The sequence below is a fragment of the Paroedura picta genome, chromosome 3 (genome assembly GCF_049243985.1).
Source record: "Paroedura picta isolate Pp20150507F chromosome 3, Ppicta_v3.0, whole genome shotgun sequence".
Taxonomy (NCBI): domain Eukaryota; kingdom Metazoa; phylum Chordata; class Lepidosauria; order Squamata; family Gekkonidae; genus Paroedura; species Paroedura picta.
Window position 1 is genome coordinate 59,781,621 of NC_135371.1, and position 18,753 is coordinate 59,800,373.

Below are 18,753 nucleotides of genomic sequence, written 5' to 3' on the forward strand. Positions count from 1 at the left end.
TAAAATGGAGCCACATATTATTGTCCATTGGAACATACTGTGAGATATGAAGAATTAGCTTTTACACATAAAGAGTTAATAAGTGAAAATTTATTTTGCCTGTTACAATTCTGGGTATGTAAAATGTCACAAAATTGCAACTATAATACAGATGCCCACAACAAAAAGAAAATACCCTGACCCAAGTCAAGAATCCATCCCCCAAAAAGGGTGAAAATAGGGAACATATGCTCAAGCAACTGTAGGGTAAAACATATTGTAAAGTTAAATATTAATATTTATTAAAATTTGAAACCCAAGGCTTGAAATATAACCTCATTAAAATCCAAATATACATTCAGGCTAATGCCACCACTGACCAGACGCATTTTGGCATCCCTTACTTTAACAATGGTCAGGCATAAATAAATAAAATAATATACATAAAATACAAGAACAGCAACGTTAAATATACAGTTGGCTCCTTTATATACAGTGATTTAATTTAATATGTTAAGTAGTAGGACACTAAAGACCTTAATAGATTCTATAGACCAGAAAGCTGGATAAAAATTTTTGAGGTCTCTTTATGTTCCTAAAGCAGGCCCTGGCCTACCAGTGCCCAGTGAGTGTCCTATAGGAGCCAGCCTTTCTCCAAAGTATGCTGAGGTATTTGCAACTCCACAGATCTTTGATTCAGACACTTCTAGGCACAATAATCTTTCTCCCCATTTAGAGGCAGTCTCAGTCCAAGGGGAATGAGTGACATCTTTCAACTCACATCCATCCCCCCTAAGAAACCACACAAAGTTAAAAGCACATGTGCAGGGAAGGAGGGTAGATCACATAAATGCATTGAAGACAACTTCTCTTTGTTCTTTGTGGGCTTTGCATATTACAGTGACAAAGGACAGCAAGTTAACTCATCCAAAATGGGTACATGTACATCTTGTAGAAGAGAGCACTGAGCATGGCCCTGCTGTATGGTGCTCTGGACCGCAGCCTGGCTGTGGAAGCCTCGGTACCGGGCCACGGTGGGGGGGAGGGAGGCGCGGGCACTGGAGCGCCAGCAGGTGTGCCTCCCTACCCCCCCTGCAGCACGCACGCACTGTGCTGAGAGAGATCGTCCGCACTGCGGGGGGGGGAGGTCCGCGCCTGAGCGTTTGCACCCACCAGCCCGCAGGCACCTCCCCCCCTCAGTGTGCTCCTGGCGCGGCAAGCACCACACCACGGGGGGGAGGAGGTGCAACTGCTGGTTTGCGGGCGCCGGCACCTGCGCCTCCCTCCCCCCCAGTCCCCAGCCTGAAAAAGGTTGGGGACTGCTGCTGCTGCTGAGGACATGCTGCTCCTTAAGGCCCTCCACAGTCTGGGACCCACATACTTGAGGGACCGCCTAATGCCCCATGTCCCCCCGCAGGGCCTTATGCTCTGCGGGGACAAACTTGTTGGTGATTCCCGGCCCCCGGGAGGCACGTCTGGCCTCAACCAGGGCCAGGGCCTTCTCGGTCCTAGTCCTAGTCCCTACCTGGTGGAATGAGCTTCCGGAAGAGCTGTGGGCCCTGCAGGATTTATCAGCTTTCTGCAGGGCCTGCAAAATGGAGCTCTTCCACCAGGCCTACGTCTGAGACCAGTGCCTCCTGGTAAGATCGCCCCCCCTCTTCTCTTCTCTTCTCTTCTCTTCTCTTCTCTTCTCTTCTCTTCTCTTCTCTTCTCTTCTCTTCTCTTCTCTTCTCTTCTCTTCTCTTCTCTTCTCTTCTCTTCTCTTCTCTTCTCTTCTCTTCTCTTCTCTGGGTTACATATGCAGTGATCCCTGGTCTCCTCCTTGGGTAATGTTGCCATTGTTGGGTTAGATGATATGATTGTATGTTAGGGTGTTTTTATGTATTAGGGGTTTTATGGGGTTTTATATGCTGTTACCTGTTATATATGCTGTTACCTGCGGGCTATAAATCCAAATAATAATATTAATAATATGTTCTGGCATAGTCTTTCATGAAGGTTGGATCCAGATGGCTGCTCTGCACAGCACAGAGAAAGGATTCCCCTGCTAAAGGCTGATGATGTGGTAAAAGCTCTTGTGGAATGAACTCTGGCTGTCCCAGTAGCGCCTCAGGAGCTAATTCTGTTCAGAATATGTCAGAAGTTGTGACCCAGTGATTAAACCACTGGGATGACTCTTTTTTAGCCTTTTGCAGGGCTTGGGTAACATATGAAGAAGTCCTGGTGTTTCCTGCATGGTGCAGGCCTGTCCAGGTAGAAGGACAATATTCTACAAGTATTCAAGAACTACATACCCTCCTCTTCCTCAGATGGGGTTAGGGAAGCAAGTGTGGAAGATCAGATTCTAATTCAAGTGGAATTCAGCAACAGCTGTTGACAGGAAAGAGAAGTTTGGGTGTAGGGGTGCTTTGTCCCTAGAGGTTACAAATAGGAGAGGTTTGAGCACGAATTTCACTAGACCTCCCTGCTTGACAGATTACAACTCCAGCATCCAACCTGAATTTCATCATGGGTAGCCAGAGGTTCAAACAGCTTCTCCATTAACTTGATTAGGTCCTGAAGGTGGTTTAGCTGGTGTGTGAAGCCTGCTAAGGCCATTGACGAATTACTTCAAACAGCTTAGTTTAGCTGTCTTTATGTGCTCAAGCAACTCAAAGTTAGCATGCCTACACCTAGTATACATCTGGAACTTGCTTGCAAGACAAATGAGCTGTTTGCCATGAAGGTAAACAAATCCACTCTGCCTGAGCAAAGTCTCTGAACCAGGTAAACTCAACTGTTAAGCGAAATCCGAAGCATTCCAAACAACTGGAAGAGGGAAAGGCAGGTTGAATTCAAAGATTTTATTTGAAGATTCCGGATGACTTACTGCACTGAGAGGTAAACTGTGACTTGAGGAAGAAGAGTTTGCACACTGTAGCAAATATATGTCTGTGTTACAAAGACTGACCCAAGGAACAGTAAAATGTCCTGGTCTAACAAAAGGAGCTTGTGATAGAAACTGCTTCTGTTTCTAGCTTTCAGTGGTAATAATGAGTAGCTAATTTTAGCTTTTGGACAGTCTTCATTAAAGATGTAAGTTTTGTTTACCATTTGAATTATAATTTAAACTATAACAATATATGTAACCAAAATTTTCATATCCTTTCATGGAATCAGCTCCACTGTCATTCTTATGCATAGATGATTAAAAGTAAGGCCTGCAAGGTGGGGTGGGGGGACCTCTGACAAGCACAAAAATCCTTTGTTCATTTTCTGAACCTTGAAAAACATGTTCACATAAATGATAAATTAATCCTTATTATTTAATAGTTTAAACAATAGGATCAGTTCAATGCAGCACTGCTAGTTGTGGCACCTCAGAGCAACAGAACAAGTAGGTAGCTGTGCTAGTAGTAATAGAACTAAATTCAAGTTCAGTAGCACATACAATTTTCCAGGGCATCAGGTGTCATGAGTTAAAGCTTGCTTCATCAGATACAAATGTAATGCATTCTAGCCCGCCCACGGAGACTTATGGATCCAATTGGATTCCGGAATGCTCTGCAGGACCCGATGCCTCCTGCGACTCACTAGCGGCTTTGGTGGCGGACTGGCAGTCCAGCCTGACAGCTGCTATAGATGAGATCGCCCCTAAACGTCCTCTCTGCCCTCTACTCAAACGGGCTCCCTGGTACACCGGGGAGCTACGGGAGAAGAAAAGGGAAGTGAGACGACTGGAGCGAGTGTGGCGGAAGACTCGCGACGAAGCTACGAGAACATCTTATCGCACGCTTATGAGGGCGTATGAGATGGCAGTGAAAGTGGCAAAACGTGAATTTTTTGCCACGGAAATTGCATCCGCAAGCTCTCGCCCAGCCCAATTATTTAGGGTAGTTAGATCCTTTACCGCCCTTGAGGGGCGCCAAAATAATAGCAAATTGGAACTCGGCCGTGAGGCATTTGTGAGCTATTTTGCGGACAAAATCTCGTCTCTCCGCCACGATCTTCCCGCCACAGTTAATACAGTAAACGAACTGGAGGCCTGTTGGCCACCTTTGGAGGTGACGTTGGATGGCTTCAGACTGCTCTCTTTATCCGAAGTGGACAAGTTGTTAGGCTCAGTTAGGGCGACCACTTGCCCCCTTGACCCCTGTCCATCATGGCTCCTCAAAGGAGGTGGCCAGAAGATAGGAGGCCAGCTCAGGGACATTATCAACCTCTCCCTGGAGCCCGGGGAGTTCCCTGAGCAGCTGAAGGGGGCAGTGGTTCACCCTCTCCTGAAGAAATCTACGCTGGATCCGCGGGACCCCGCCAGCTATCGCCCAGTGTCGCACTTGGCGTTCCTGGGCAAGATGGTTGAAAGGGCCGCGGCAGACCAGCTCCTGGCATTCTTGGAAGAAACTTCGGCACTTGATCCATATCAGTCTGGCTTTCGACCTGGCCACGGGGTGGAGACGGTGCTGGTCGCCCTGTTAGATGACCTCCGTCGCCAGCTGGATAGGGGCAGGTCGGCAGTGCTGGTTCTTCTGGACTTGTCGGCCGCTTTCGACATTGTGGACCACAAGCTGTTGGTCCACCGCCTTGCCGGCACGGGGATACAGAGCACAGCGTTACGCTGCATACGCTCCTTTCTCCAGGACCGGACCCAGAGGGTTGCAGTGGGAGATGAGTTCTCGCTTTCCTATAGACTCCCTTGTGGGGTCCCTCAGGGCGCGGTCCTCTCCCACACATTATTCAACAACTTTATGCGCCCTCTGGCCCAGCTGGTATGGAGTTTTGGACTGGGTTGCCATCAGTACGCTGATGACACCCAGCTCTATCTCCTCATGGACGGCCGCCCGGACTCTCCCCCGGAACCATTTGCCAGATGTTTGGAAGCGGTGACAGAATGGTTCGAGCAGAGTCGCCTGAAACTCAACCCCTCCAAGACGGAGGTCCTGTGGCTGGGACGTAGGGGGCAGGACCAGGAAGCGCGCTTACCCACCATGGCAGGGACGCAACTCACCATCACGTCCCAGGCCAGGAACTTGGGTGTGACCATTGACGCCTCCCTGACTTTGGAGACGCAGGTCAAAAAAGTGGGCCAGGCGTTTTCCCACCTTCGCCAGGCCCGACTACTAGCACCCTACCTGTCCCCCGAACACTTAGCCACAGTGATCCATGCAACGGTCACCTCCAGAATACATTTCTGTAACTCGCTCTACGCGGGCCTTCCCTTGTCCTTGATCCGGAAACTTCAGCTAGTGCAAAACGCAGCTGCTAGGGTCCTCACTGGCACATCTTGGAGGGCCCACATCCAGCCAGTGCTGAGGCAGCTGCACTGGTTGCCAATTGCTGCCCGGATCCGGTTCAAGGTTCTGGTTCTAACCTTCAAGGCTTTACACGAGTTGGGACCCACATACCTGAGGGACCGCCTATCGCCCTATGCCCCTCGAAGGCCTTGCGCTCTGCGGGTGAAAACCTGTTGGTCGTTCCCGGCCCTAGGGAAGCACGCCTGGCCTCGACCAGGGCCAGGGCCTTTTCGGTCCTGGCCCCGACCTGGTGGAATGAGCTCCCGGGAGAGCTGCGGGCCCTGCGGGATCTTTCAACATTCCGCAGGGCCTGCAAGACGGAGCTCTTCCACCAGGTTTATGGTTGAGGCCGGGGCTGATAATACATCTATGCCTCCCCCGGGGACTCAGGTTCTGGACCCGAAGCAAAACATCATCAGGACCTCCTCTCCACCCGCTAGTAGTGGGGGGGGGGGGGAAGTTGAGCTGCCGTTCTTGCCATGCCGGCAATATTGGCAATGTTATTATTGTTTTTATGGGGTTTTAATGGGTATTTGTGATATTGTTACCTGCCACGAGCCGCAAGGGAGTGGCGGGCTATAATAATAATAATAATAATAATAATAATAATAATAATAATAATAATAATAATAATAGTAGTAGTAGTAGTAGTAGTAGTAGTAGTAGTACTAATAATACTAATACTAATACTAATACTAATACTAATAATAATACTAATAATAATAATAATAATGGCATGCCATCAACCCTATATCCAGGTCAGAAGATGGAAGGATTATTGTAAAGAATGGCCAGTTGGAGTCAGGATGCATAGGTTCAGTGCAAAATGTAATCAGCTTGATTAGAGCTAGAGGATATTTATAGAGGTAGTAAGTGCAGAAAAGTAGCATCTATTCTTTGTCCCTATTTGAATTGGCTAAAGACAGAATCTTCTCATCAGTGGATTAGAAAATATCCATGAATGGGTTCTGACTCCTCCTCGTTCTATAGGCAAGGCATATGCAATTTGTTTTGCAAATTGCTATCCTTTTGCTATCCCCGTTCATCTCTTGTCAAGCTTCAGCGGAAGACAAATCCACCTATTCACCTCTAGCGTAGCTATCACAGATGAATATGGAATTCTCTCTGGAAACATGCAACTGGAGATACTGTAAGGCTGAAGAAAAGGTGAGGAAACAAATCTGACAGTCTCACTTCTTGTCCAAAGGAGTTCCTTGCCAATTATTTTTTGGATAGACATGTTGCTGTCCTTCTCCTTTTGACTCCATGTAGAGACTGAGCCATCCTGGATAGAGAGGAAGAGGAACTTGTAGGAGGATATCATAGACAGTTATGATGATCCATAGTGGTTGCTGCACCTTCAGCACCCATTATGAGAACCAGGGTCTCCTTGGCCAAATGTAGAAAGTTGTGGTGACTACAGCTAATGGGACCATTTGTTGATGTCATTCACTGGGGCTCATTGCAAGTTCATAAATAGTTCATGGTGGTATGTGCTGAATGAAGCCTGTAAGAAGCCAGTGTAGTTACTCTCTGTAATAGCACTGCTCATGCTCCCAAGTAGTAAGAAGCAAGAGGAAATGGCTTGAACTCAATACCATCAATCTTAACTGTATTTATGATAACAAGAAAGTCAATGCTGGCACCAAGAATTTGATGACATGCATTAGGAAGTCTGGATATCATTAGTGGGCACCTGACATGAGGTGATCCTCATGGCAACAGAAAAGGAACCTAATTGTTGGATGTTTGAAGTTTGTATCTTGTAAGCAGTAGTAGTATTTGCAAGTGCCCAAAGATCATTATAATCCTAAACTAAAAAGTAAGTCAGTGGTGTTCTTGAATCATCTGCAAGATCAGTTCTAGTTGTTCTGGGATCAGAATTATGAAAATCTACCCTATAGTTTAGGGCTATGAATGATGGGATAGGTTGGGTTGATGTTGTATTTTTTTCATGATTCTTCTTCTTCGGGTCTAATAATGCCTGATAACTTTACTTTAGGGTAAAGTAATTGTTATTGGCATATTGTAATTGGCATATTGTTGACTTGGTACTGAAGAATTTAGTACTGACAGCTCTGGCATCAGAATGTAGATACTGAAAGATAGGATTCTGATCCACCAACTATTGCATAAGAGAGTTTCTGAAGGGGATGGTCCTTGGCTCATTGGCAGAGCATCTACCTAGAATGCAGAAGGTCCTACATTCAGTCCTTGGGATCTCCATCCATCTCCATCTCCAGTTAAAATAATTGGGAAGTTGGTGATGTGAAAAACCTCCACCTGAGAACCTGGAGAGCTGCTGTCAGTCTGAGTACACAATACTGACCTTGATGGACTGACATTGATGGCCTGATTCAGTATAAGACAGCTTCATGTGTTAATGCATTGAAGAGTGTCTTCTAAAATGCTGTCATAGCAGATGAGGAAGAACTGAGTAGGAAGGAGACTCATACTGCTTGAGCATGCTTGCACAGTACAGACTGAACCTCTGAGGGGAGAGGACTTTCACACTTAAAAATTGGCTCCTGCTTTTCCGGAATCTAACTTTTGTGCAAGAAGAAAGCGCATAAGGGAGATTCAAAGAACCCTTGAAGAACAATAATGATAGCAAAATGATAAGTACTGTAGTACTGTAGGTCAGGGGTGGTCAACCTGTGGCAATGGCTCATGGGAATTGTAGTCCATGAACATCTGAAGGACCACAGGTTGACTACCCCTGCTGTAGATTATGAAAATCTGAGTTTACTACAACTGCAATCTAGAATGCAAATCAATCATCTTAAATCCTAAACTATCTTTGACATGAGTGATTGACTTTGAACATGAAAACTAATTTTTATAATTGTAAAACTTTCCCTGAAAATTTTTCATTTATCTTTTACACTGAAAAAGTTGTGAATACTTAGGATACAGGAAGCTAAATACAAATAAAGAGTCTTAGTTGTTCATTGCTAACAATTTGGTTTACTTATTTGTTGTAAAAAGAATTAGGAAATGATGTGTTCTCTCACTGTTGTAAACACTCCTTAAATAATATGCCTGCAAGCAGATAATTATTTATGCCATACTTTCAATGGCTTAAATGTTATTTGCAATGAGGAAATTATGTAATTTCTGCATTATTTAATACATCCAAAACATGTATGTTTTGTTTCAGTTTTGTCTGAGCTTTCTTTCAGATTGCTGCAATCCTGATCCTAATACAGTGCTCATTGGGTGTTCCATCCTATTAGCAACATTAATTAACACAGTATAATCTGCCTGGAGTCTCAATGAGAAAGACTGTAACTAAAAAAGAACAAGTTAATAAGTAATTAAAGTTGCGAACTTTACAAATATTGAAATATAAAATTCTATCATACTCTTAAAAGTGCTGTATGAAAGATGTAAGCAAGAAGCTATAAATGTCCTTCTATAAGCACACTTTATGGTAAATAACTGTTTCAAAGCAAACAATATCTATTGTCTATTACCATCTGATCAGTGACAGATCCTAAGGGAATATGAATTCCTCTTAGCTGTAAATGTTCCCTTTATCTGTGATATTATTTGTTTCAGATGTTTTGCCAACAGCAAATGACCATTACATTTTAGGAATAATTATTTTGATATGTCATCTGTTTATTTGAAGTGGTATCCAGCTGCCTGCTAGGTATAATGTTGTACAAAAAATTAAATTGGGGAATTGTGAGCCCATCAAATCACAGCTTAACAGGAAATACAAAAAAAAAACATTAATACTTATTTGATCATAGGAAATCATTGGTTGATCTGAGATTGACATGGGACCCTTGGTGTCACTTCTACCCTGAGTTGTAAATTAGGCCAAAATTCCAACTTTAAAATATTCTAGCATCTTTTTGGGGGGGAGGGAGAAAAGGCCTTTTATCTAAGGTACAGATTATACGGTGTCTAACCCAGACAGATAAAATTCCTTTATTGGAATAATAATTCAATTTTTAAAATAATGACGAGCCTAACCCAAAAAACCCTGAACTCTACTATGTTAGAAAATTTCCAATCTCTGATCTTCCATTCTTGGGCAAGGTGCTAGAATGGGTTGCAGCTTCTCAGCTCCAGGGTTTTTTGCAAAAGACTATGGACCCATTTCAATCTGGTTGATGACCTCTATCAAGAATAAGAAAGGGGAGGTGTAACTCTACTAGGTCTGCTGTATTTCTCAATGGCCTTTGATACTATCGACCACAGCATCCCACTGAGCTACTTCTCAGCACTGGAACTAAAGGACATCGTATTATGGTGGTTTGAGTCCTATGGAGGGAGGGTCTCAGAAGATACTGTTGAGATATTCCTGCTTTGCCAAATATCCCTTAACCCATGGGGTGCTGCAGGTTTACATCTTATCCACCATGCCGTTTAATATCTATATGAAACCACTGGGAGAGGTCATCAGGAGATATGGGCTCCAATGTCACCAATATGCAAATGATAGCTCTGCCATTGTTTTCCACCAAATTATGAGGATGCTGTTGGGCTGGATGAGGATGAACAAGGTGAAACTGAATCCTGACAAGACAGAGGTTCTCTGAGTTAGTATTTTAAATCCTTACATAGTTTGAGACTGGGATAACTGAAGGACCACCTTATTCCATATGTTTCTAAACCTGAATAAAAATAGTGAAGAGATGCCCCACTGACGGTCCCACCAATTAAAGATGCTTGTTTGGTGGCTATGCCTTTCCCACAATTATGGAACAATTTCCCTAAATTATGGAATAATTTCCCCTGTCAATCTTCAGGAGGCAGTTAAAGGCAGTTTTATTTAGGCCAGCATTTGATTGATTTAGTTTTTATTACTGGCAGTCCTAATTGGAGTTTTCAGTGCTTTATGGTTTTTAGAACAGTTTATTTTGTTTTTATATTTTATTAGTATTATATTATAAACTGCCCTCCCTAGTTCCAAGAGGGAGAAAGGTGGTTAATAAAAAATTTAAATAAATAAATCCCATCTAGCAACAGCTTTTTAAAACTGAGAACCAGCTCAGGACAGTACTATAAACTATAGACAGTACTATATAAACATAGAGCTCAAGTACAGTAGATTTTGCCTGTTCGCTGTCTTTCTGATCTGACTGTTTAATGCCTATTTCTCCCTGTGGTTTATCATTAAAAATAGATGTACTGATTGAAATGCTCCATACAGTTTTTACTGCTGCAAGTTCCATGTTACTATGTGTGCCTACCAGCACTGTATGTTACTCATCTACATGCAGTGGATAGAGGCAAGCTGAAGAGAGAGATGCTTGTTCAATGCTATCCTAACCCCGCTTCCCCTCAGAGAGTGGTACCTAAAGTACCCTCATTGTATGACTTATTGTCTTTATTAACCTCCAACATTCCATGAAAAACATGACACACGGATGAGCAATCAAGCAAGCAATAAATGGACAGAACACAGTAAAGCAAAAACTTACACCCAACTATCTTCGTCTCTGAGCCATTAAGGAAGGAGAGAGAATGAAGGGAAAGTAAACAAACAGCCAGAAAAATTTAGACAAGAAATAAAACTCACAGTTAAAAGATGATAAATGCACTTTTCATCAGACACTCAAAATAAAAGACTGAATACTCAGAATGAGGTAAAAAGAAGGGATGTTTTTGAGACAACAGACAAACTTGCTAGCTTAGCAGACTGCTATTCATTTAGCATAGACCCAGAACCAAAGCATTGCTTTAGGCAACCCCATGAGCTTAGACTCATTCCTTGAGGAGTTTTCTCCCTTTATTTTCTTTGAATAGTAGATTACTGTGTCACATGACAAAGATGTTTATAAATGTCTCTCATTTTTAAAGTAATTTTCCATGCAGCAAGGGCTGATTCTGTCCTAAACACAAACGTAAAATATACCCTTCCACACAGAGAACCAGCTGCAAGATTTCTTTGATTCAATGCAGAGTTTGGAAGCAAGCAGAACATGCATCTTTCCCAGTTGTTTTAAATAACAAATATACTCTTATTTATTAGGATTTTAAAAGGAAAAAAATGAATCCTAAACATGAAAAGAACAACATTACCCTTATCATGGTCTTCATTGATTACTAAACAACAATAAATAAATTTTTGAGATTTAAAAGTTGCCAAAGGGGTTTATTTCTAAGAGGTTTCTGCAGAGCTCTGTGCATAAAGTTTCTAATTATTTATTCTGTGCACAGTTAGGGCTGTTCAACCCATACTGAATTCAAAAGGGTATAAACAGCTATATACAGAATTGCATCCTTAGGTGTCTAGACCAGGCATGCCACAAAAGGAGAAATGCTCACCCGAGAACTGTGCTTACTATGTCACAACTGCTCAGTATTACCAATAATATTGTCAATTTATTTTGGGCCTTCTTTTATTGACCCATCACAATGAAAATAATGATAATCTTAGAATTTCTATATTTAACAAAAAACATTGTTAAACTTTTCAAACTAAGATACTATAGGGGGGGGAGATTTAGTTTGAAATATATGTTAACATAACATACTATTCTCAATTGTTGCAAACCAAAATAATCTCCATCCAAATTGTTAGGAAGTATAATCTTCTCACACCAATTCTTTCAGAAGGAAGCAATATTGTCAAAAGTACCCAAAATATTTTGACTTTTTAAACTATGAAATTGGGATTTAAAGTAGTAGTTTACAATTTTGAAGTAGAAATACTGTTATTTTGTGCAAAATACCATCAAAAATGTTAAATCCACAATATTATCTTTCAATTCCATTCCACAACATGTAGCTTGAGCAGACAGTTTTGAGATGCCACAGGAATATTTTCATCTATTACTTATTAAATTCCAGAGAAGATGGATAGAACCAGGGTTTATCAGGTTTTTAAAAGAAATAAACAACTTTATACTCCATATTTAAAGTCCAGTTGTCAATAGCTCACATGTTTCATTAATCTTTTAAATACATACAAGATCCTCCTAAAAAGACACAGATTATCAGTTAGGCTTATGGTAAAGTCACTTTGTCCTTTATGGGGAAAAACTGTATTAAAATTTAGAATGAAACATTATTGGTAACGTTCTTCTCATCAGTGGACTGGAAGGTTTCTTACAATGAGCAGGGCATATGCAATTTTATTTTTTTGCAAAGACTTACACTATTTTAGGAGGCAGCTTCCCAGTTCATGTCTTGCCAAGCTACCAAGGAAGATGTCCATCTTTATTATCAATAATAATAATAATAATAATAATAATAATAATAATAATAATAATAATAATAATAATAATAATAATATTTATTACTTGCCCTTTCTCTTTGGACTCAGGGCAGGGTACATCATAATAAAAACATACAGAATAATAAAACATAAATGCGTACAATAAATAATTAAAAGTCTAAAACATCTAAAAACAGTTCCATTCATAATTGCCTATTCTAAATTTCAGTGGAAAGTAAGGAGAGAGGGGGAAGAGGAGTCTTACTGGCCCCAGGTGATGTGCAGTTGGGGCTTTGATAGACAGGCCAGCTTAACTCAGACATGTTATAAGCCTCAACCATAGGCCTGGTGGAATAGTATTATAAGCCCTGCAGAACCATTTAAGTTTCAGCAGGGCTCTGATCTCCTTTGGAAGAGCATTCCACCAAGCTGGAGTCAGGGCCAAAAGTGGTTCTTGTTGAGGTCAGTCTGATCTCTTTCAGGTTGGGGATCCTAAATTTTTTGGGGGGTGGGCAGGCAGTCCCGCAGCGTTGTAGCCACAAATAAGAGGAGGATACTCAAATTAAGACTTGTAATTACAGATAGCCTAAGAACTAAAAGACAAATGAGTATGCTGTCAGTACCCCACCCAGAGGTATGGGTGAGTTCCACAGTTCCTTCTTTGACACAAGAGTTGGGAAGGATACCTTTTAAGCCACTTATGAGAAGAAACACTTACAATGTTTCATTCTTTATCAGTGGAGGAAGGTATTGTTATAGTGCAATATTGAAAAGCTCTACTATCCAAGATGGGCCAAGCATCTGGGAACCGTCCACTGAAGAATTCTGCTGTCAAATGCCGCTGTGGCTGCAACAAATAAAAGTAGCTGGTAATGCCTCATGAAGTCTAAGTCTGATCCCTGATTTTCTGCCCAAAGGACTTCTTCAATAGAGGCATTGATGGAGAGTGCTGCTGACATAGCAGTAATTCAGGTGGAGTGTGTGATGACTCTTGAGGGCAATGGGAGGTACTTTACCTCATATGCCAGGCATATGCATGCTTCGATCAGATGGTTATGGTTGTTTTGAATGCCTTCCTCCTCTGTCAGTAGGGGGAAAGGAAACAATAAGGATTCCAAGAACTGAAAAGCAGTTCAGTGCTTACTGGGATACAGGCTGCCCTCAAAATAACAAGTTTCTGGAAGAAAGAAGATGCTCCCTAACCAAGAGAAGCAAGAATTCTGGGACCCTTCTTGATAAGTGGTGTTTATGAGGAAGGTTAACTGGGGGACAGTATTCTCAAGGGAAGGATTCTTATAAAGATCCAAAGGGGGTTCCTGGATAACTCACAAAACTTTATGTAAGTCTAAAGATGGGAAATAGTGTTGAATGGAAGTTTGATAGGAACACTCACGTGAGGAACCCCCTTACCAGGCTGTGCCCTGGTCTAGCCCTTAAAATGGCAGGGAACATGACAAAGCCAGCACTTATCACCTCATTTCTTATCACCTCAGAAAAAGGTTTCCATTTCTGAACCTTCGCATGGCTCTGGAAAAGGGGATGCCTCTCTGCAGATTGGAGTCCCTGAACTACCAACAACAGGAAGAAAGTACCCTGCATGGTATAGGTATCTGCCTGTGATCATGCTAAAGAATAACCCTCAGATATAATGACAAGAGTCACTGGAGAGGACAAGAGGAGAAACAGTGTCCATACAGGAGATTATGAGACCCAGGACGCATTTCTGGATCCTCAGGGCTGTTGAAGTCACATGTAGGATTGTAGTAATTGTTTCTCCAAAGGTGGCTGCTCTTCTGGCAAATCACCAGGAACCCATGGGCCTGGAAGACGTGCATAATCATTTGGGAGACTAAAAGATTCATTGATCTGATTAGGAGGATATCCAAATAGGGGACGCATGTACGGCTTGGAGCTGAAGTGAGCAGGTAGATGGGTACTTTAGATCATTGGAAGTCCAAACATCTCCTGCTTGGAGATAATTGACTGGAGAGTCTCAGTGAAGAATCTCCCTCTCCTAGTTTATTGAGCTGCTATAAATCTATGATTGCTCTGTAGTCAGCGTTATCCCTGAGCACAACAGACAAGATGGCATAGATTCTTGGAACAACTCACATTCTTTGGATGGGTGGCAATGGTATCTGAACACCGCCCACAGCGCCGCGGGCACTACGGACTAAATAAAAGTGTAAGGGCTTTAGGGGCGGGATGTGTCCGGGATGAGGAAGGGTCCGGATTGGACCCTTCCTCCGGACAGACCATCGGAGGAACCAATTGGTAGGCGCAAAGCGCCTGCCGATTGGTCCCTCTGATTTCTGCCCCAGAGCAACTGCGAGCCGCACGCAGCGCGGCTCGTAGTTGCTCCTTTGCTGGCAGGCTGACGCATCAGGAGGCGCTTCGCGTAGCGCAGCTGCTCCCTGCTCGGCAGCCCGCCGCGTCAGGCCACAGCCCAATGAGCCCCCGCCAGCTGCCCTGCGCCCGGCTGGCGCCCGGCCACCTTCCTATGCTGGTGATGGCCTGGTGTTGAATCTGGATCTATTCAGGAATGTTATTATGTCTGGAAACCCTGGAGTTTCTGTATTGGAAGCACCTCTGGAGAGTCAAAATAATTGGAGTTGGTACTGCTAGACCTAAGATCTTAAATGAAACTTGAATTTTTAAAAAGAGCCTTTTAAAAAATATTGCTTTTGTCAAAGTATTCTTATTCATTAAAAGTAAACATGATTTGCAGTTAAATCACTGAATTGTTATCAGGAAATACAGAAGGAAAATATTGCTTATTGCTTACCTATCATGAATTACAATTATCATTATTAAAAAGCTGAGTGAACAGCTGGATGGAGCATTCAACCCCCCAGTTAGTGGTAATCTACTTACCAGGCATGATGACATCTGGGAAACCTATTTTCCTCGTAATAGCCACCCCTCTGTTGAAGATCATGGGATATTCCCTGCGAATTTGCTCCATTTCTCCACGAAGTAGCTGAAGAGAAATTATAAGTCCTACAAGAAAGAAATACAACTATTTTTCTGAAAACATCAGCCTCTGGTTGATAAAAAAACCTGTTTGCTAGTTTATATGGGGAAAGTATACTATTGTTAAACACTGGAAATTCTTATTATATGAATTTATTTCTGGGATAGTAATATGGCATACAGTTTCATTTCTAACCTAACCTAACCTTTTGGTGGCAGAGAAGCTGAAACCTCCAAATTTACCTAAATATCAAATACCAACCTGAAATACCAACCTGAATTTGAGCAAATAATATAGAGAGGCATGAGAAACAGCAGAAGAGGGGAAGAATTTGAAAAATAATCTCACTTCTGTTTCTCCCTTCCAGGTTCCATAAAGCTTTGGAGGATTGACCTGGCTGATTTCCCCTCAGCCATTCCTCATTTGACAGATTGTCAACATTTTGTACTCCTGGAGCAGATGTAGTCCTCATCAGGTCAATTTCCCACCACACCTCTTTTTGGTTAATTTACAAAGCCATATTTTTCTGGGAATTCTCCCAAGAGTGTGGCCTGATTATAGAATTAACATGGGCCTATTGATTATATTGTTAGCCCATATAGTAACAAATTGGATGCCCACAAACAAGCACAGGAGGCAAGAATTAGTGAACACCCTCCTTTTATAAATTCTCTAGGATTTTGGGAAGCTAATTCCTCCTTTAATTATTAATAGCTGCCAGAGAACTGTGATTGGCACTGGGACTACCACTGTTATTAAACAGAAATAATAAGTGGGTAGCTCACTGATAATCAGGAGGAATCCCCTGCATTTCTGAACCTTAGGAAGGTGTAGCATACCCATTTGTCTGTAACAGGACAAAATTTAAAACACATACCAAATTTTAAGACAGAGTTTAAAAACTGTCAAAATGACTGAAATGTTCACAAAACAAGATTGATAGTAGTTGACAGTAGTTGGTCCCTGTCATATTATGGAACAGATAAGAAATTACTTAGTCTCTGACCAATCATGTTTTCTGCATAAAAGCTATATGAAGCTATACGTGTTGTTTTAAATGTAATGGAACATGTACACAGATCGCAGCAATCTGTAGCCTTTATGTTCCTAGATGCTGAGAAAGTTTTTAATAATGTTTCTTGGAATTTTTTACGAACAACATTAGAAACTATGGAATGTGGTGAAAAGTTTCTGAACTCAATCCTATAAATCTACTTTTGCAAGGAAGTCAGAATGTTGGTTAATTGTATGCTTACAGGCAATACGATTAATATCAAGAAGAATTATAGGCAAGGATGCCCATTATGTCCACTTTTGTTTAATCTGGTTTTGGAAACACTAGCCTCAAAGATCAGGTCTATAGCCGAACTTTCTGGGCTGTCGGTGGACGGTGAGGAGGTCAAGTTGAGAAGTTATGCTGATGATGTTGTTGTGATATTAATAAAACCTGAAGTTAAGCTGCCAATATTGTTAGATATCCTGAAGAACTTTGGTTACTTTCAAGTGTGTAGCCATGTTGGTCTGAAGTAGCAGAACACTTGAAAGCTCACGTCTTGAATGAATCTTTGTTGGTGCCATAGGACTCTGATTTTGTTCTGGCTTTGGTCATTATTCAGGTTATAAAATAAACAGACAAAAAATTAAGATAATGTTTTTTGGAGCTTCAGATCAAGCTGTGACAAATGTAAGGAATAATTCTGGATGTGAAATTAACCCAGATTGAGTCAAGTATGTTGGTGTGACCACAGATAAGGACCAGACTAAATTATATTAAAGTAATTATACTTTACTATGGTCTAAAATCCAGCAGGATCTACAAAGGATGGACTAAAATGAAATGTTCTTGGTCAGCTAGGCTGGCCATTGTCATATTACCTAAGTTCAACTTTTTATTTCAAGTAATTCCATTGGGAGTTAAGGATAAGATTTTACAAAAATGGCAAGCTGAAATCAACAAATTCATATGGAACTATAAAAAGCCAAGAATTGCTTTTAAAACTTTACAAGATGAAAAGAAAAGAGATGGCCAGGGTGTTCTGAACCTAAAACTTTACATATATGCGGCAGCTCTATCTTAGCTGATTGGATTTCTGATCCAAATTCAAGGGATTTAGTATTTTAGAAAAAATGGTATGGATTAAAGTTGTCACAGTTTTTTATGTCCAGGATCGAAAATAAAGTGGTCAATAGAACTCAATTCATGGTCCTCTAATTTGTTAACTATATGAAAAAAGTACAAATCAAGAATAACAGCTGATTCATCTTTATTGAAATCTCCAATAGAGGCTTATTTTGATAAATCCCAACAGAGAAGACTGGGTTGTCTCAAATATTTCCCAACCTGGAAATTAAATTCTTTTGTGGACCTTATGAGCATGGGTATAGACATTCATTGGTTGGGGTATTATCAGATTATATCAAGATTCAAAGCTGAGCTACCAAGATATGTAGATACGGGACACACGTTAACAGAGTTAAAAAATATGTTTTTTTTCCAAAACAAATTCCTCATTTACAGAGGCAACTTTATAAGTTACTGTTAAAAAATTAAACTAATGATGAACAAGTTAAGGTGTGTATGATTAAATAGATGTAGAACTTGGGGCGTAAATATTACTTTTGATGTGTGGGAATGGTTATGATCTAAAACTTTAAAAAATCACAGATGTTGTTTTATAGATGGTATATTATACCTAAAGTTATCAGTAAAATGTCTAAAGAATATGATCCTAAGTGCTGGAGGTGCAAAGAAAGTATTGGATCTTTCTATCACGTGTGGTGTAATTGTAAAAAAAAAAAGGAAATTTTGGATTAAGATTCATTCTATATTACACACAATCCTGAATATAAAATTTCCTATGTATCCTGACTATATGTTGTTAAGTGTGATGCTGGAAAATATCCCAAGGCTAGCTTGAATCTTTTTTTCCCATGGGAAAAATGGAAAAAAATCCCAAATATATTTGGAAATGATTGGCAAACATAGCTGCTTAGTCCACTTAAAAAGTGGGGTGGCATTTTTGCCCCCAAGCTCTTGCTGCATGAGCCTGGAGGACATGGCAGGAGTGGGGTAGAAGTCATGGCCCCAGCCTCCATCAGTGGCACTGAAGCAGTAAAGATTGGTGGAGCTTCAGCAGGGAAGTGGGCTGCTTGTACCACCATCAATGGCAAGGAGGAGGCAGGTGATGTGTCGGATGAGGTGTGCCGAGTGATTCTCACAAGTGGCTTGGAAGGAGGGGGTGCCTCATGCATGCATGCCCCACTACCTCCTGGCGGCTGCTGGGGATGGAAAGGCCAGGTGGGCATCTGTGGAGGAGGTAGCTGTCCATCCCAGCCTCACTGCCAGCAAA

At 41.7% G+C, this 18,753-nt stretch overlaps 1 protein-coding gene across 11 annotated transcripts in view; it reads right to left on the reverse strand.

Annotated features, from left to right (window-relative positions):
- Positions 1-18,753, reverse strand: part of DOCK3 (dedicator of cytokinesis 3) — a 292,500-nt gene that overhangs the window by 168,165 nt on the left and 105,582 nt on the right. For all 11 annotated transcript variants that reach the window (XM_077325925.1, XM_077325933.1, XM_077325924.1 and 8 more), the window contains exon 14: positions 15,304-15,429. In XM_077325925.1, the coding sequence (XP_077182040.1) occupies positions 15,304-15,429 (126 nt within the window). The remainder of the gene's footprint in view (positions 1-15,303; positions 15,430-18,753) is intronic.